Consider the following 19,277-nt stretch of genomic DNA (forward strand, 5'->3'; position numbering starts at 1 on the left):
AGCCTAGACTTAGATTTGTTGGAGGTTCTTCGGGTCAGTAAGGAGGACTGCTGCAACCCAATGCATTCAGATATACATCAGCATTAATTGATCTCCTTGGAAGAGTAACAGCAGCCTGACACCCTGGGGCCACAAATACTTGGATCTACTACTTTGTTATGATTAAAAATGTCATGACCTCAGTTTTATGTCTTTATCCAGTGTGGTAGCTCTTACAGGTACTCTGTTTCGGATTTGATGAGGAGGTTTTGCTGTTACAGTGGAAGAAGAAGTGGATTTGGGTAAGTAAGATGAAAAGAGGCAAGGCTTCCATGTAGAAAGTGAAGAAAAGAGGATTGGTAAAGAAATTGGACAATGCAGAAACATTGATAGCCATTTAAAAATATTTTAATCTTAAAAGTGCTTTGATATCATAATTCTCAGAAAACATTCCAGGTGGTAAGAGTTTGTATTTTTGAGATCATTATCACTGTCAGGTAAAAGACGACCACTAATGTGTGAATTATACCATTTAAGATGCCCCGAGTATTTGAGTGCAACATGCTGACAGGTAATACCTAATCTTTCTTCAACCAAAGTCCATCTTTGATACCCTAGAATTAGGACAACAGCAATCTAAAGCGATGCATTGTTTAATTACAACCTTCATAATTTTGATTGCTTTTATTGGTATGATGTTAAAAGAGTTTCAAATAATTATGGGAGATAGTTTAATATAGAAAGACTATTGCTTCTTCCTAATGGGAGGAAGGAGCAGGGCTGGTAATGAGTGAAGGAAGAGTTAAGGAACCAGAGAAGGATTTCCCTCTGAGTCTTTTCCGAGGGTAGGTCAAATCTTGCATTTTTTTTTTTCTTTTAGAAATAAATTGTTTAAAAGCATTCTACTACATGTACCTGCAAACCAATTTTAGCATACTCCCCTTTAGCATAGATTTTAGCATTCTCTTCTGTGTGCTTTCAGTGGCATGAACACAAGGAGCTGACACTAGAGGATGCAAGACTTCAATCTTTCATGTCTACTTTTATCCAAAGATTGCAGTTCAGCCTTTCTAATTTGTTTTGTTTCCATTAAAGAAAGAGAAATGTCTCACATGAGGAACACTTGTGAAAACTAAGGAAGGCTGCTGGGTTGGACAACACATGCTTTAAACAATGGTGGGTCCTTCTTTCCTTTACTATGTTCTCACATCTCACCCCAGAGCAGTTCTTAGGTGTCAGCCTAAACCAGAAAGTGCCCAAGGATTAACCTGGAGAATCTTGAATTAAAAAAATCAAGAGATGATCGACAGAATCTTCTGCTAGATCTTATGTTGTCATTTCCTTTCTGCTCTGTTCCTCTTCAGGTTCTCCTTCCTGTACCGTACAGTCGTCCTTCTCACCCTGAGGCGTGGGCGCTCTGCAGAAATAGTGATTGTCTAATTCTGGAAATGGTTTGCAGTGCTTACCTGCTGTTTTGCCCCATGCATAACAAATAGAGTGCAGTCATAGAAGTTAAGATAGAGAAGCCAAGATGCTTAATAAGAGGAATGAAGTTGATTTAATTCTGCCTGGACTAGATGATACAAACTGGAATGCTCTCACGGACAAGGAGAATATTTCTACTTAAAGGCAAAAGAGCTGTATTGCATTGTTTTTGTTACCTGTGAACATCAGATTCTTCTTCCAGCAAGTAAGTGGCATCTTTCCCTTTTTTCCTTACAAATTCTTCACTTAGCCCAACCTGCTGGAGGGTGTGTCTGTAGCGACGCTCTGCTCCCTGACGAGCATCACGCTATGAAATTGAAACTTGAACAGTGAACACATAGAACTAAGGCTTCCCCACAAAGGCCAAGCTATTTTCAAGTTTATGACTGACACTCCTAATGAGAATAAGAGGACAGCACAGCCCCCATCCAGAACTTCTGTCATCCATACTGTAAAACACCAAAACGAAAAATATTAGAAATGTCACGTGTCTCAAAACCGGAGCTCACCTTTACCCATCCTGTTCTTTTTTTCTTCCTTCTTCTGTTCTCCTGCTTCTACAACATTCCAGTCTTAACAGACTAGCGTACTTGCATCTCAGTCCTGACTCTCACATTCAAATTGAGAATATGTGTAAAAAAGCGCTGTGAGAAATTCTGGAAGCATGTTTTCTTGTGATTTGTATGCACTAGCCACAGTGGAGTTGAATAAACAGAGAGTGCCTGTGAAATGGCTTTGTGTCTGCTTATCCTCAAGAAACTTGAGGACCAAGCATTCTGGATCCTCACTGCCTCCTCATAAACATTGCACATTGATGGGGTCTGAGGTGCCAGGTTTCCAGAGAGACTGGCCAGCTCCTAAAGATTAAGGTGTTCTATGTGGAAGGATAGAAATCTTGTCTTGGCATGAGTGAATGCTACCAATTCTGGTGAATCCCTACAAGTCTGGCAAATAGAAGTGTTACCAATATTAATCATACAAATGTGTTCTCTGCCTCCTGAACAGGAATTCTGACCAAGGAGGGTACTTGCTCTTGAGAAATCTTAAATCAGCTTATTGTTAACATTCTGTCATTATGTTTCTAGCCAAACACCATTCCGGCAATGAGGCAGAACTGAAAGAGAGAACTCAGGGAAAAAGATACATAATAGAGAGTGTAAAGTTTGTATCTATACCTCAAGTACAATACAGATTTACAGGTGATAGATAATAAGATAGATCTGTGTGATAGATAAGCTGTGATGAGCGTGATCCCAGACAGTAGAGCTTGGAGGCAATATAAGTGATCTAGCTGTCATTAATGGTTTTCTAGTAGCTCTAGAAGCACAAAGAGAAGGTACTCAGGTGGAGAGGGTTTTAAGAAAAAAAGTTCAGCATTTCTAGACTGTAGCTGTGGTATTCAGGTGCACAACAGGTATTCATATATTGCTGGTCTAAGGCCTGAATTTTGATCAGACCATATATTTTCATTCCAATATATACTAAGGAGTGGAAAGCTCTACAACCAAGAAATAAGTCTGAGTGTTTTTACAAGTCGTGGAAAGGAATTTAAATTATACTTGGGTGGCCCACCTACTATGTGTTGCTTTGAGAGCAATCAAGAGACTATGCAACCACTTGCACCTTCTTATGCATTAATTACTTGAGACTAGATTTTTTAATATCTGTCTTAAATGAAAGACTCTGAAACTTTGACAAGTTACCTTGGTGACCTGTTCAAAGAGGTATGGTCTGTTCTTGACCCGCAGCTGCATTTCTTCCAGCTCCTTTCTGTATTCCTTTGTTCTCTCTCTCATATTTTGCCTGAAATGGAAAAGATGCCTGTCCAATACAGGTTCCCTCTGACTACAGCTGATCAGGAAAAAGGAATTCTCAGTAAGTGTTTTGTTCTCTAAATAGCTGTGGTAATTCTCTTGATTCTGAATGCTGGGCAAAAAAAAATCCTATTGCTGGCAAACTATAGACCTTTAGCAAAGCTTTGCTAGTGGAATGTAAGTGGAGAACCAGTGTTCACATTTTTAGAAAACCTTGTCTTCTGTGCGCTTTACCAAATTATACATTTCAGTTGGCTTGTTTGTACAAATTAGCTTCTACAAATGTTAATCTAAAGGCAACTGTTCTGTATGGGAAGAGTAGTATGCAAGTGTCAAGAAATCCAGATTAATGTGGAATGGCTATGACAGCCAAAAAAAGTTGGGCTGGCAATATTCTTAAGACCAAGTTCCTCCTAAAGAGCGACCTGATGATTCCCATTTAGTAGAGCAAATGGTTATTTCTGTGCAGAGTAGGATACTCACCAGTTCCGTTTCGACCTCTCCTTCTGTGTTTCCTCTAGACTTTTAAGCGGATCCAGGGCTTTTGCTCGGCTATTCACTGACTTTTGGATAGCTTGGCATTTCTTTTTCTGTTTCTCCAGCCAATAAATTCCTTCTTTGTCCCCTTCCTTTTTGTTATCTTGAGAGTATCTATATAGAGAAAAGTTAGTAATGAGCTCGCTTCAGACTGCCACACTACGTGCTAGCAGGGAATTTCAATGTTGTAGTCCTCGAAGGAGAAGAGCAAAATTTCAGACACACAAGTGTTGCAGATCCCAAATTAAATAGGAGGTAGGGCAAGAATTTGCAAAGAAAGAAGACAGGAGAACACTTAGAAAATGTGTTGTCAATGTAGTTGCTGTAATGAGGGAAAACATTGACTTTTCCCCCTCCATTTTGGTCATTAATTGGTGTATGGTCTTGTAGACAAGCTTTTCTACTTACCTAATAGCGGATTCTCTTTTTCTAGTTGCATCTGTAATATATACTGGAAGGGTGTTGGAAGAGAGAGAGGAAAGTCCAGTCAGAGAATGACTTTTTTGTACTGAAACCTTGGAAAGTTCCTGAGAATCCTGAAAAAAATGGAACTTGATTCAGTGTATTTATTCACAACACAGAATCTTCTCCTCTGCATTTTTTCTACCAAAGAGAACAGCTGGGATGTGTGGGCAATGCACTCATTCTTCTCTCTTCCATTAGCAGGAATGTACAGAGGGAGGGGCTGAGGGGAAGGAGAGGTGATTGGGGTATGGAAGGGTGGCTAAGCCTTAGCTGCCATAGCTCATCTCTTCATGTGGAATTTTGTTCTCAGGTTTGTCCTAGAATTCTGCAGTACTCCCAAGACAAGGGCAGAGGTCACAGAACATTAACTATCCTTAAATAAATGCTTTAAGTTTAAGAAGATGCCATCTTGATTGGAGAAAGCAGTACCATAGAAATACCCAGTCATCTCACCTTTATCTTTTCATTAGTCTGCCTCTGCCTGCCACGGAGATTGGATGTTCTTAGCTTGAATGGCTTATTATGAGTTGCCTCTTTGATTTCTCGTCTCTTTACTGCTTCCCTCTGAAATGCCCAGTAAAGTCCTTCAAAATCCGGTATTGTTGGATTAATCCTTGGCTTGAAGCTGAAACTTTTGTCCTGCAAGAAGCCAAGTCTTTCCTGCTTAGTTTTAGTGGCAGTTCGGGACTGAGGCACCCTCTGACAGTTGCTAGTACCTATTGGAGCTATGGAGCTCTCAAGCAAATCCTTCGCTCTCATTTGAATGCGGATCTCTCTGTAGAATTCAGCTTCTAATGAATCAAAAGCAAAGCAATTAGAAGAATATGAGTGACATAAAATGCTGTGAAATTGCCACTGCAAAACTGGAGACTTTTCTTTATGGTGGCAGCTACACATACAAGAGAGACCAGACCTGTATGCTTTCCCAACTTGCCATCCTCCCTCTCCTCTGCCTCCCAGGAAAAAAAATCAGAGATGCCAGAAAAAGCATGGTAGAATCTCTTTCCTAGGCATTAATCTCTGGACAGCTCTTCCGCTTATTAGACAAAGTTACTGAATGGGCCTTCTCCTATTCCTATTCTTAGGGGTATCAGATAGCTTCTGCCCTAGGTCTTGTAGACATATTGTGTTAATTGAGGTTCTACTTCTCATATGGGACTATATGTTGTTATGTTGACTGTGTGATCAAAATGGGGTATTCAAATTATTTGTAATGGATGATGGATTTTCTATGTAGTATCCAGCAGTGTTTGTCTATAATGGAAAAGATTTTAAGTCAGGAGCATTTGGTGGATGGATTACGTCTTGTCACTTCTGTGACAAACTTCCCATAGAAATAATGTATTTCAGGATGCAGCATCAAACCGAGTCCTTCCCTGTGCAGCACTAAATATTTGACAAAATGCAGTCAAACAGTTGGCTGTGGGGTTTATTTTTGCTTTTAGGAAAAAAAAATAAAATCAATACTGCTGCTTACAAAATCAGACTTTTTTTGAGTCTATGAGTTTGCATTGACTGCGGTATGAAATGTTCTCATATACCAGACAGAAACAACAAAGGCTTGTCCTTTACCCTCTTTTTACTTTTCTCATGTATTTAGTTTAGTACACCACAGCAGAACATTTTCTCATGAAAACCAAACTGGTGTATGCTCCAGAAGAAATCAGTGGGAAACAGTAAAAAAAAAAAAGGAAGGGGTGAGAAAAGCAATGAGGATTATCAAGGACTGTTCCTATACTCAAGTGTGAAGTCTGTATTTCTTCAAACATACAACTGTGTGGGGCTTAAGCCATCAGAAAGAAAGCATCAGGAACATTTCTTTGGCTGTCATTCTGACTAAAATGGCCCTGGCATCTCTCTCCCCTATTTTAGCCCTTAAGAGGGTACAGAGTGAGTGGGAAAGGAACCGAAAACACCAGAGATGGCAGGAGAGATTGGACTACTGCACTTCTACTTAGAACCAAACTAATCGCCTGATTTGGGCTCAGGAAATATTTTTCTCCTACAGGTCCTGTGCAGCATATGGCGGGAGTAAAATTGTCAGTTCCAACACACTGCGTGCACCTCAGACACTTCTGGCACTACTTCTGTCTTCATGTTTGTGCCACAAATCATCTTAGTTCCTTTAGCAGAACCAAAGCTACGGAATCCAGTGCATGGAGGCATTTGAAAACTGTCATGATTTGCAGCAATAGGTGTGTGGAAATCTGTCTGAAGAGCTCAAAGTACCTGCATGCGCTGGGGAGTGGTGCAGAATTGTTGCTGCTGACACTGATTCAAGACTACTAAATTTCAGACACTCTGCTGTAGGGGTATTTAGATTAAATGTAATGACCAGTGATACACAGGAGACTAAAAAGCACCAGGGGATGTAATGATACTGGCTTTATACTCCAAGTAATGACATATGGGCTGTGATCTTACTTCCCAGCATGCAGTCAGCAAGGGAGAGGCGGGGAGTTATTTTTACAGGAAAAGCTCTGGCATTTTACCTTTACGTTTATCTCCAAGAAGTAGCTCATAAGTAGATTTAGGAACTTTTTTACTGGCTTGCTTCTGTTTGGAGCTCTCATTCTGGGTTGCTGCTGCCAGGAACTTTTGTCTGATAGCTTCTTTCTTTTTCTCTTCCTTCTCCAGGAAACTGAAGGGCTTCTGGGTTGACAGTAGCAGTTCTTTTCTTTTCTGTGTTGCTATTTGCCTGCGAATCTCATTCTGCTCCATTATTTCCTGATAAAGGGGCAGAAACACGTGGGCAGGTACAGGCTGTGCCCGGAATTGTTTCTGACATTCGGCTTCATCTTGGCTTTGCCTTTTGTCTCTCTGTTTGTCTAGTTCAAGAAACATGTATGACTTCATCAACTGGGACTTTTTGCGAGCTTCCCGCAGTGTCATTTCAAAGGGCTGAGGGATGGTGATAGAAGGAATCCAGGGAGATGAAGCGCTTTTGGGCCTCGAGCGGGATTTAGGAAACAATTGAGGCTTTTGCTGATCCCAGGTACTGTCCGAGGTGAGGTCGATCAAAGAACTCGACTGCCTTTTGTTACCAGATGTGTGGCTAAGGCAAAGACGTTATGGAGAGGAAATAAGGGATATTATTAAAAAGTAGAATTAAAAGAAATTGTTGATTAAGAGGAGGCCAGCATTTTGGTACTATATACGCGCATCTTGGGACTTTGTGCTCCACCGCTCCGAAGCGGCAGGAATCCCGTGAGCTATTTTTCTACCTTTTGCTCCCTTTACCATCCTACCTGAGAGCTTCCCACAACTTCTCACGCAGGGCCGCCGCCTCCCTCCTGAAAACCTCGAGCTCCTCATCCTCTTCAGACGCCCCGAGGTCACCCCTCAGCTTCTCCTCATGGACGAGAGGCGACCGCCGGCCTCCCATCCCAACAGCTTCACTCCCAGGGGTGGGGGGGACGCAGGAGTCGCTTGGTTACAGCCCGAGCGGGTGCGGCGTTGCCTGGAAGGAAGAAAAACAGAGGAGCGCTCGTTTTGGGGTTACAACCCCAACATCCACGCCCGAGCTCGTCGCTACCGGTTCCATTTCAGCCCCGGAGGGGCTGAAATGGAACCGGTAGCGACGAGCTCGGGCCGCTGCTCTTACCTGCCGGCCGATGGGTGTAATCCCAGCTCCAGCCAATCAGCGAAGCCGCTGTCTCGCCGTAGCCAATCAACGCAGCGCCCTCCCCTCAGCAGCCAATCAGCGCCGCCTCCATCCGCGCCAGCCAATCAGCGAAAGCCTCCGTCCCGCGCCAGCCAATCGGGAGCCAGCTCGGCTCGCTGGCCGCTCACTTCCGCGGCGATGGCGGTGGCGCGCGGCCGGGGGTTGCTGGCCCCGCTCGGGGCGAGGCTGCGGGTCCCGCTCCGCTCCGGCTCCGCCGCCGCCGCTCCCCTCTACGATGTGGTGGTGTCGGGCGGGGGGATGGTCGGTAGCGCCATGGCTGCCGTGCTGGGTAAGGCCGTGACCTTTCCGACAGCCCCTTAGTTCCCTCCCGCCCCGTGGGGCGAGGGTTCTCGGGGTCCCGGAGTGGTTTGTGCGATACAAGAAGGAGCTGCTGTTGCAAAAGGGGAATATTTTTTATTTAGCCCCTTACCACAAGAAGGATGTTGAGGCTCTGGAGCGAGTCCAGAGAAGAGCAACAAAGCTGGTGAGGGGGCTGGAGAACAGGCCTTATGAGGAGCGGCTGAGAGAGCTGGGGTTGTTTAGCCTGGAGAAGAGGAGGCTGAGGGGAGACCTCATTGCTCTCTACAACTACCTGAAAGGAGGTTGTAGAGAGGAGGGTGCTGGCCTCTTCTCCCAAGTGACAGGGGACAGGACAAGAGGGAATGGCCTCAAGCTCTGCCAGGGGAGGTTTAGGCTGAACGTTAGGAAAAATTTTTTCACAGAAAGGGACATTGGGCACTGGAACAGACTGCCCAGGGAGGTGGTTGAGTCACCTTCCCAGGAGGTGTTTAAGGGACAGGTGGATGAGTTGCTGAGGGGCATGGTTTAGTGTTTGATAGGAATGGTTGGACTCGATGATCCGGTGGGTCTCTTCCAACCTGGTAATTCTATGACTCTATGATGAAGTAGCGTTGTTTCATCTAAGTAACTATTTATTTTTTTTTAAGTTAGACAGAATGTCCCTCTGACAGCACGTTTTCTTTCAGGCAGGGAACTAATTGATAACTTTTGCTGCAGCTGGTTTGTATGTTTAATTATCTTGTCATATAAATCTGTCTTGTATTGGGAGATGGTGTGCAGACAATCTCCAGACATGGATAAATAACCTGAAAGAATAAACACTCTCTTAGAGTTGTGAGAATTTATTGATCTGCTTAGTTGTCTAGAAAGATGAAGTTGTTTTAGGTCAAGAGGTAACCTGAAGAAAGTCTCCAGACATGGTCGAATGCTTCAAAAATATGAGTATTCTCTGAAGGTTTATATGGTTCTTTGTCTAAAACTAGTATATATTCCTACTGCTTTTGTAAGACGTTATGCCTTTTTTAAAGGGCATCCAATTCAGCACTGAATTGTAAAATAGAAATATTATCGCCTTTGCTTCGAAGACTTTGTCCTTTTTAATATTTTACCAGTGAATGAGTATTTCTCACACAGTGTTTTCCAGACACTGTTCAGTCTTTTGAGATGTTAACACGTCGTGTGCAGTGTGATCTGTGCTGAACAGATGTCTCTTCTTCTGTAATCACCTCTGTTTGGAGTTTGTCTCAAAGGCAAGGTCACAGAGAGAGCTGGAGCCAGCTCCACATTAGCAAGAGTTTTGACCGATGTGAAGTTCATAATGACGTTAAAATTAGTCCTCGGAAAGTAATAGAATGCGCAGAGTATTTCTGGGAAAATTTATACGTGTGCATGTAAGTGGAAAACATTCTGTAGCCAGCTTTGTCTCGCTGCACATGATTCATGGAGATAATTCCCTCATGTTGCCCAGCCCTGATAAAAGATGCTTGCTTTCTAAAACTCAAAAATCAGTCTTCAGTAGTTTTATTTGGCAGCATTTTTGGTATCAGTGTGCCTCACTAGCGGTGAGGAATTTTCCCCAAATCTGCGTGTTTCGGTGTGTGTGGCACTGGGTACTTTCATAAGTCGACCTTAATTATTAATCCTTGTTGATGACTGTGTGAGATGACTTTGGGGTTACTATCTGGGATCCTACCATTCAAGATTCTGTTGTGGAAATTCATATTCCCATCTCCTCTTCTGACAGCACTCAGAGATTGACTTAAGGTGATTTGGATACCCGATCACTATGATAAGCCTTATCCTACTTATATATTCTTTTTTGTAGCCATTACTTTGAATTTGGTTGACTACTTGTAGTATTTCTGTCAGACGTGGTCACCCTCAAATCACTTATGGATAATTTCCATAATTTCCATAATTTCAGCCATAGCTGAAATTTCTGATCCTAAATTTCTTTCTCCACCTCTGTATCTTAAACACTGGAATGCCAAGTTAAAATGGATTAATGTTTGGTTTGTGTCACTAGAGATTCTGAGAGTAGTGTCTGCTTATTTGTTTGCAATGTTGATTCAGAAGGATGTAATAGTGACAGAAGCCAAAAGAAAAGAGTGCAAAGAAGAGCAAAAAAGCAAAGATCCAAAGCAGTGAGTGCTGTGCCACAAGGGTTTACCTTGCAAACTTATCCTTGCCCTGCTTGTACTGTTAAACAAGATTACGGTGGAACTTGAACAGCATAAGGATCCCCTCCAGCAGGGATACCTAGAGCTAACATGCAGGTTTGGGACCTTTTAAGAGATGAGGTTATGTTATGCATAATCTAGAGAATATATTCAAGATAATGCTGTTGTTAGGACTGCTGTGGTAGGAGGCTCTGGATGTTGCAGGGGTACTGTTCCTGTTGTAGGTACCTTCTGCAACCATAGTGGTCAGATGCAGCAGGAATGGCTAATTCGGCTGGAGTGAGATTTACGCTTCACTCGAGTCACCTCTTCAATTTTTTTTCAGTTCCCTGTAGCTGAAAGTTAAAGTCTAAACCGCCTGCGCTATTCCACTGTCAGAATATAAGGATAAAGAAAACATTTATGTAGTTGTGAAGTATCCTAGGAGTTTTATTCTGATCTCTTGTTCTAATTAATGAATTTACGTTTCAGCACTGAAAAGCGTGTTCTGTGCTTGGAGTAAACATTGCAGATTTCACTCATTAATACTTCAATAATGAACTTTCATAACAAAAATATGCATAAATTTATACAAGAACATAAACTTCGGACAAAAAGAAAATGATTAATTGCTTTAAATGCAAAAGGGTTGCCAATCTCAGTAACAGGTTTGTAGTCATAATGCTTTGAAATAGAGAAGTTTACCTGCCTAGTCAAAGTCTGTATCATAAATGTGGTTTCTTATTAAGTTTTGCATCTGCTCTATCTTATTACAAAAACGTGTAGGTGCTACTGATGCAGAAGTAAGAAATGAGGTTTTTGGCAGGAGCATTGTAAGCAAGCGTACATTTGCTTATTTTAGGGCATGACATCCATTTCCATGATAAGAAGATTGCTTTGCTGGAGGCAGGTCCTAGGAAAGAATATGATCGCATGCCAGACAATTTCAGTAACAGGGTCAGTTCCATCTCCCCAGGATCAGCAACCCTCCTGAGCAGTAAGTATAATTTGCTTTCTACATTTTTAACAGTGTATTTAAGCTGATAAGATATTTTATGAATCAAAATATCTTTTGATTCCTTCTGCAGAAAGAAATGTTCTAAACAGTGATGGCTCTGCATTTCTGTGCCTGTTTTGTTACTCAGTGATAGGCAGTGAGAGTTGGCTGTGAAGTCACGGTGTTCGTGGAAAGCTCTTATTTATTTTCTACTGGTTTGTGGTAACGGTAAAATAATGTGATGCTGGAGTTGTGAAGGTACCAAGGCTGACTTGGTGGTGCAAGCAGAGTCTGAGCATTGACAGGGAGGAGGGTGTGGAGTGAGCTTCAGATTTTTTTGGGTCTCAGTGTCACATGTGAACCTGTATCTGTATGCATTGGTGTCCTTTTTCTCTTTCAGGGTTTGGTGCCTGGGATCACATCTGCAGCCTGAGACTCAAACCATTCCGGCGAATGCAGGTGTCTTGGTTAGGGCTGAAAATATACTGTGTGTTTGTCTACTTTGAATTCTTGGAAGTACTTACATAGACGATCCAAAGGTTTTTTTCTTTGGCAAAGGACAGGTCATGCTTATGGTGATTCCTGTTACTTTTTTGGGGCTAGCAGTCTACTCGGAAATATCCTTCCTCAGAGTGTTGATGTTAAAGGATTTAAGGTTGATTCCTAATGGAAGCTGTAGATACTGAGGCTTGGGTGCTAGTCAGGAAATGAAGGTAAAGGTGTGTGTTGGTTTTGGCCGGGATAGCGATGATTTTCTTCGTAGTGGCTTGTATGGTGCAGTGTTTTAGATCTGTAATGAAAACTGTTGATAACACAGGCATGTTTTAGCTATGGCTGAACAGTGATTATGCAGCACCAATGTCTTTTCTGCTCCTCACACTATGGCACCAGCGAGGGGGACACAGCTAGGACAGCTGACGCCAACTGACCACAGGGATATCCCAAACCATATGACGTTGTGCTCAGCATATAAAGCTGGGGGAAAGGAGGTGGAAGAGGAAAATTTGGAGTGATGGCTTTTGTCTTCCCAAGTAGCTGTTATGCATGACGGAGCCCTGCTTTCCTAGGGTTAACTAAACACTTGCCTGCCAATGGGAAGTTGTGAATTAATTCCTTATTTTGCTTTGCCTGCACGTGCAGCTTTTGCTTTATGTCTTAAAATGTCTTTATCTCAACCCACAAGTTTCCATACTTTTATCCTTCCAATTCTCTTCCCCATCCCTTTGCGGGGGAGTGAGCTAGTGGCTGTGTGGTGCTAAGCTGTTTTCAGGATTAACCCACAACAAGGTGGTGGTGTAGTTTTATCTGATAGTTATGTAACAGGAAGGCAGGGATAAAAAAAATTCTTTGCAGTTATTTTTTGAGATGATGCTAGATCATTGTATGGAAGGAATTATGTGAGGTACTTCAGTAGCTGGAGATGGATGGTAATCCAGGACGTTTCCTCTGGTTCTGTATTTCTCGGTTGCATTGTCTTTTGCTGTTAAGATGGATGCTTTCATAGTCCCTAAAAGGATCAGCACTTATTTATCGTGTAGCTTCATGTAATGTATTTTTTCTTTGTAGGTATGGGATGCTTGTTCAGAAGCCATGATCGTTTTTGAGAAAGATGACTTAGATGACATGGGTTACATAGTGGAGAATGATGTCATTATGTCTGCTCTCACAAAACAGTTAGATGCAGTAGCAGGTAGTGGACAACTTCTTTAATATTTTATTTTCTGCAGAGAGCTTTCAGTTACTGGCTTCTGTTGTAGGCCCTAAGTTACAAGAGTTACAAACTTAAATAATCTAACAAGTAACTGAGACATAGGCAGCTTTCTTGAACTGGGAGGGGAAGGGTCAGCTGTTACAGTGCCATTAAGACACACGTGGCCTTTGCTGTTGTACTGGTGTTTCCTATTTTCATGTCAGTATCATGCTGTGACCGTGGTACTTTGTGTTCCCATCAGACCGGGTGGAGGTTTTCTACGGGAGCAGAGCAGTCGGGTATACATGGCCCCTTCCCTCTCACAGCTGTGACACAAGCCCTTGGGTCCAAATTGAGTTAGCTGATGGACACAGACTTCAAACCAAACTACTGGTAACTAAACTTTTTATTTCTGTTGATCAGGCGTCATCTCTTGCCCAAGTCCTTTGCACTGGATTTGGTTCTGATTCCGTGTGTGCCGCTCCACCCACGTGGAGGGCTTGCGTGAGGTGAGTGGCTAACTCTGTCAGAAATGCTGTGGGACACAGCGTGTAACCTTTTCTGGACCTGACACAAGACAACTGTTCTGTGTTGGACAAGAGCAGAAGGGGACACTTCTTCTGGTTTGGGGGGAATCCTTTATTTTTTTTCTAAATGAACAAAAATGTGTATGTGCTGGCTGAGGTTTGTAGACAGGAATATTTGCTTTCTTAGGAGCTGCTGAAGAGATTGCTTTGTATCTGTATGTTCCACAGATTGGTGCGGATGGTCATAACTCTGTTGTCCGGAAGGAAGCTGAAATTAAGAACATTGAGCATCAGTATGACCAATCAGCTGTGGTAGCAACTCTTCATTTGTCTGAGGTGAAATTCTGCTGATTGACTTATCCATAAGCAGCAGAACAGCTTAAGCAAGTGATCCGGGTCACTTGTTCTAACTGTCTGCTTGCTTCTTTCTGCTCTAGGCCACAGACAATAACGTAGCGTGGCAGAGGTTCCTTCCCACAGGGCCAATTGCCCTGCTTCCGGTAAGAGGTCTCATAGTCTCTGTATTTTTTAATGTATTTTTTAGTCTGTTCTTTTGTAGTAAGTTTAATTCTGTCTGTGCCTTTCTGTTGTGGTCCTCTCTTAAGAATTTGTCCATCTGCCCTTTAATTTTCAGTTATTACATTTGTTTTCGCCTCCTGACCTCTCATTTTATCCTTGCTATTTCCCAGTTGTTGCAAGTTGGGCTGGAAGAGTAATGTACAGGGGGACTGTTGTGAGATAGGGCAGTGGGGAAATCTTTGCACTGATTGCTTATTTTTGCTTCTTCTCATTTTGACACTCTTGATATTCTCTTCATCTAGCTGTCTGACACTGTCAGCTCTCTGGTCTGGTCTACATCTCATGAACATGCACTGGAACTTGTCACTATGGATGAGGAAAGTTTTGTGGATAGCATCAATTCTGCCTTTGTGAGTATCAGCCTTGTGGTGGGTATGAGGCTGACTTTGTTGTAATCATGAGAAATACAGTGGCAGACTACAGTTTACAGGGTAGTAAGGGGAGAAGTGGATTCTCAAGTTCCTTCATCTTGTGAGGACAATATTAAAACAGCACTTAGCAAAGGAGGGATTGGGACTGAATCCTTGGGACTCCTTGGGACTGAATTCAGATAGTTCTGAAAGTCAGAGAAGTTGAACTAGGTTTCCAAAAGGTGGGAAGCATAGGCTTATCCTAACCGGAAACTTGTATATCCTAAAATGATGAAAATAGTTTCTTCTACTGTACTGTTTAGTGCAAGCAGTTAAAATTCAGTATTTGAATCCTATTCAGATTTTTTTCAATTGGGTTCTTCTATATGTCTAGTTTGGGTTTACATCTGAAGATTTTTTTATTTTATTGTCTTTTTTCAGTGGAGCAATGCAAACCACTCTGACTTCATCGATACCGCTGGGGCCATGTTTCGGTCTGCTATTTCACTCCTGAAACCCTCAGGGACTGCAGTCCGTCAGCTGCCCCCAAGTGTTGCTAAAGTAGATCCAGAGAGCCGAGCCATGTTCCCTCTTGGAATGGGGCATGCGACGGAGTATGTCCAGCACCGCGTGGCTCTCATTGGGTAAGGTCCCTGACGGTAGCCGTTGTGTGAGCGGGTGGCGGTGGTTGGAAATGATGGAGTACAGCCACTCCCAGCCAACAAATCAGATGGTTAGAAATAATTTATAGTTTCAGTTTGACTTTATCTAAGCCCAGTTTTTACCATGTGCTCTTGTGCCAACAAAGTCCTTTTGTATGAGTAGCACTCTGTCCATTGTGTGCTTTCTATGTAAATTGTGAGATATTTATTTCCCTTTTCTGGTTTGTGTAGTCCAGCAAAACAATCCAGTATGTCATGCAAGACCTGTACTTCCCCAAACATTGGAGCAGCCATTCTGTGTACCAGATTGAGTCTTCAACTCACCTTTCTTGAACACAAGTGACAAAACTTAAAAATTATTCCAGATGGGATATCACAAGCTTTTGTACAGTGGTCTGTAGGAAAAAATCTAATTTTTTTTAGCTAAGGTTGCATGTACTTTTTTCTCCACTACAGATGCAATTCATTGGTAGCTTAGTAATTCTTGGATGCTGTATTACACTTCAGATGCTGTTCACTTTTCTGGCTCGGGAGCCACTCTGTGCTTGGGAGCACCATGTGCTTTATAGCTTGCTGAAGTGCATGATATTACATTTCATATACAAACTTGATTTCATTTCTCTAACTTTAAGACTCCCTTATCAATATATCTGGCTTTGTCATTTACAGATAAGTCTGCTCATAAAGGAACCAGATTTTGGGTTTGTTTGGTGATATCTAATCGCTGAATAATTTGTCTGTCTACTTTGTGTTTGTGAAATATGCCAGTGAAATACCTCCTGTTGTGCCAAGGTTGCTTACAAAAACATTAAGGCCTGTTCCACACATGGTCTGAAGGAACACTCTGACTAGTTACCTGTTTGTTTTTTCTTTTTAGAACTGCTTTTTCTTATATCCCCTTTGTCTTACTTCTTAGAACTGGAGAGGCAGTCAGGTAGTTCAGCGTAGCATGCAGGGAGGTACTGGATAAAGGGTTTATGCTGCTGCAAGGCGGTGTTTGTTGCAGAGAGGCAAGGAGTGCTATAGTGATCCCTTCTGGAGTTTTCAGCCATTATGGCTTTCTTCAAGAAGGGATATAAATTTCTGTCTTCTCTTGCTCCAGGGATGCAGCGCACAGAGTCCACCCACTTGCAGGACAAGGTGTAAACCTGGGCTTTGGTGATATTTCATGTTTAGCCCATCATCTCAGTGCAGCAGCCTTCAATGGGAGCGATCTGGGTAAGGATACAAGACAATGAAGTGGCAAGTGAGATCATTAGTTTTACAGACCTTCTCTGATAACATCAGGACAACCATTACCTTTGTTGAGGGTTAAGCCTGCTGTTATCTTGTATTTGAAAGGCACAGGCACCTTTGAAGTAACACTGTTCTGAGGTTCGGTTGTCGTGGAGCGGTTAAAAATTCTTGAATGCAGTTCCCATCCCACAAATCTCAAAGCTGCTTTAAAAGAGAGTTCTGCAGGATGGTAGCTAAAAGAGGTGGTGAGATGAAGGCCACTTGCTGGTGGAATGAGTTCTTTATTAACATGGACCATTTTTCTGTTCTCCTGTGTTTCCAGTTGTCAGTGGAGACTGCTATATAGAGAAGATGCTCAACTGATCTTGGCAAGTCAGTTTTATTAGAAGCATTTAATTATCTCTTCCAGGCTCCTTAAAACATCTCTTAAAGTTTGAGACAGAACGTCAGAGGCACAATGTCTCCTTGATAACTGCTATCGATATGCTAAAGAGACTTTACTCCACCAAACTGGCTCCTTTGGTGTTGCTCAGGACCTGGGGATTGCAAGCAACAAATGCCCTGCCTCCCATCAAAGTAAGAATCTTACTTTAGTGAGGGCCATGGGAAGAGTCCAGAACTGCTCTTGAAACATGCTCAAGCTTTGAAGGCTTTTTTTTTTCTTTTAAATGAAACTTTTTTTTGGTTGGAAAATGCTAGTTGTTCAGACTGAGGTTTTGTGTCCTCAATGAGCCTGAGGAGTTCCTAAATAAGAGACAGCTCAGTAGGAACTGGTTTCTTCTGCAGCACAAGGGAAGATAAGATCCAAGTGTATACTCTCTATCAGTAGCTGGAGATTAGAAGTAATCACAAGTAGTTGGCTTTGTATTGCTGTGGAATGAAAATGTGGAATCTTGACCAGAAATGCCCTATAAAAAACCACCCCTATAAAAACACAAGAATAAGTCCTCAGGTAACTTGACAGATGTGGTGTGCAGCTCAAACGTCTGCTTGTTTCTGTACTGGTTTGTCTTGTTCCCTCCTGGCAGAAGTGCAAGTCTCAAATGGAAGTTACAAGTTACCCAAGGAGGGCATTGGCAAAGAGGTTCAGTCTTAAACAAAGCCTGTTTGCATCCTGTCTGCCTGAATTCTGCACCAACTTGACCCAGTTCGTGAGGTTCCTTAAGCCACCTACTCTCAAAGCTCCCAAGCACCCACCCTCACATTAGATTCCTCCTCTCTGGCGGGCCCATTTCCATTGTGTTATGGTCACACTTAAGACACTACTTGAGTTGAAGAGCAGTAAATTCCTAAGGTGCAGCAGCTGTCACTGGCAAGGTGTCTTCATTAGTTGCAATGAAACGGGAAGCAGACTGCTGCTTCAGTGCTTGGATTTTTTTCTATTTCTCTGTTTAAAGCAGACAACCCAAACGAAGATCTCCTTTCTGAGTACAGACCCTGTTAGTAGCACCTGGTTTGTGCCATTTGGGAAAGAAAGGAATGCTGCAACTTCTTTTATTTTCTAGTGTACATGGATGGGTGCTCTGCACTAGGCCAAAAAGGCTGACAAAGAACTGTTGTCCATATATAAAAAAGAGGAGACTACAGCTGTTTTTTAGACTCTGTGCTTCTTAACTGTTTATGAGTCACTTATCTTTTTCTTCTCTTTTAGGAGCAAATCATGGCTTTTGCCAGCAAGTGATCTGTTGTCAGTTTGGAACAGCAGCTTGCCAGTGAATGCATTGCCCTTATAAGTACTGTGACTGACTTCAATATATGAATTGTGTTATTTAAATTTAACAATAAAACAAGGATTGAGCTGTGTATTATATCATCCATTGTTTATCAGAAAGTTCTGTCTCATGCGCTCTCCTCAAGAGGATTTAGGGTCTCTTCCTGTATTACCATGATGTCTTCAGCCACAGAAGTATGTGTTCCATTTTTAATTTTGGCCTTTTGGATTGAAGAGTGAGGGGGAAACAGCTGCCTGTCTTTTGGCAAATTTGGTGCTCAACTTGGCCAGCTACAACTTCTGCTGCTTAATTACTGTCAGTTTTCTGTGATTTGATTTCTAGACTTGGAATCATAGATTCACAGAATCATTAAGGCTGGAAAAAGCCCTCTAAAATCGTCAAGTCCAGCTATCAGCCCAACACCACTATGTCCACAAGTGCCATGTCTACATGTTTTTTGAACACTTGCAGGGATGTAGGCTGCACCACGTCCCTGGGTAGCATGTTACAATGTTTGACCACTCTTTCAGTAAAAATTTTTCCTAATAACTGATCTAAACTTCCCCCAACGCAAGTTGAGGCAGTTTCCTCTTGTCTTGTCATTTGTTACTTGGGAGAAAAGATCAACACATACCTCTCTACAACCTCCTTTCAGGTAGTTGTAGAGAATGATAAGGTCTCCCCTCAGGCTCCTTTTCTCCAGGCTAAACAACCCCAGTTCCCTTAGCTGCTCCTTGTAAGACTTTTTCTCCAGACCCTTCACCAGCGATTTTTCCCTCCTCTGGACACGTGCCAGTGCCTCAGTGTCTTTCTTGTAGTGTGGGCTCCAAACTGAACGCAATGTTCAAGGGGATGATTACTCCTGTAGCACTGCTGGTCAAGCCGTTTCTGATACAAGTCAGGTTGCTGTTGGCCTTCTTGGCCACCTGGGCACACTGCTGGCTTATATTCAGCTGGCTGCTGACCAGCACCCTTGGGTCCTTCTCTGCCAGGCAGCTTTACAGCCACTCCTCCCTAGGCATGTAAGTGTTGCATGGAGTTGTGACTGAAGTGCAGGACTCAGCATTTGGCTTTGTTAAACCTCTTTCAATATACCTGGGCCCATCAATCCAGCCTGTCCA

The 19,277-nt window shown here is 42.6% G+C and overlaps 2 protein-coding genes across 4 annotated transcripts; one reads left to right on the top strand and one right to left on the bottom strand.

The window, feature by feature from the left end:
• Nucleotides 1-232: 232 nt before the first annotated feature.
• On the bottom strand, nt 233-7,681 carry FAM161B (FAM161 centrosomal protein B). 3 transcript variants are annotated; one of them, XM_069858480.1, is made up of 8 exons: nt 7,529-7,681; nt 6,773-7,335; nt 4,734-5,071; nt 4,224-4,351; nt 3,762-3,929; nt 3,168-3,267; nt 1,641-1,771; nt 238-1,396 (listed from the first exon to the last, which is right to left on the bottom strand). In XM_069858480.1, exons 1-8 carry the CDS (start codon nt 7,663-7,665, stop codon nt 1,306-1,308), a joined length of 1,656 nt encoding a protein of 551 aa, XP_069714581.1. In that variant the 5' UTR covers nt 7,666-7,681; the 3' UTR covers nt 238-1,305. The 3 variants fall into 3 exon arrangements, with proteins under 3 accessions (XP_069714583.1, XP_069714581.1, XP_069714582.1); XM_069858482.1 differs by lacking the exon at nt 1,641-1,771 and having other exon boundaries at nt 233-1,396; XM_069858481.1 differs by lacking the exons at nt 238-1,396; nt 1,641-1,771 and adding an exon at nt 2,002-2,338.
• A 401-nt stretch (nt 7,682-8,082) lies between these two features.
• COQ6 (coenzyme Q6, monooxygenase) lies at nt 8,083-18,265 on the top strand. The gene is made up of 12 exons (XM_069858483.1): nt 8,083-8,233; nt 11,266-11,400; nt 11,801-11,859; nt 12,967-13,090; nt 13,353-13,483; nt 13,846-13,953; nt 14,055-14,117; nt 14,439-14,546; nt 14,988-15,190; nt 16,311-16,426; nt 16,854-17,020; nt 18,096-18,265. Exons 1-12 carry the CDS (start codon nt 8,083-8,085, stop codon nt 18,123-18,125), a joined length of 1,395 nt encoding a protein of 464 aa, XP_069714584.1. The 3' UTR covers nt 18,126-18,265.
• The last annotated feature ends 1,012 nt before the right edge of the window (nt 18,266-19,277 follow it).

Source organism: Phaenicophaeus curvirostris, chromosome 5, assembly GCF_032191515.1.
Source record: "Phaenicophaeus curvirostris isolate KB17595 chromosome 5, BPBGC_Pcur_1.0, whole genome shotgun sequence".
NCBI classification, from domain to species: Eukaryota; Metazoa; Chordata; class Aves; order Cuculiformes; family Cuculidae; genus Phaenicophaeus; species Phaenicophaeus curvirostris.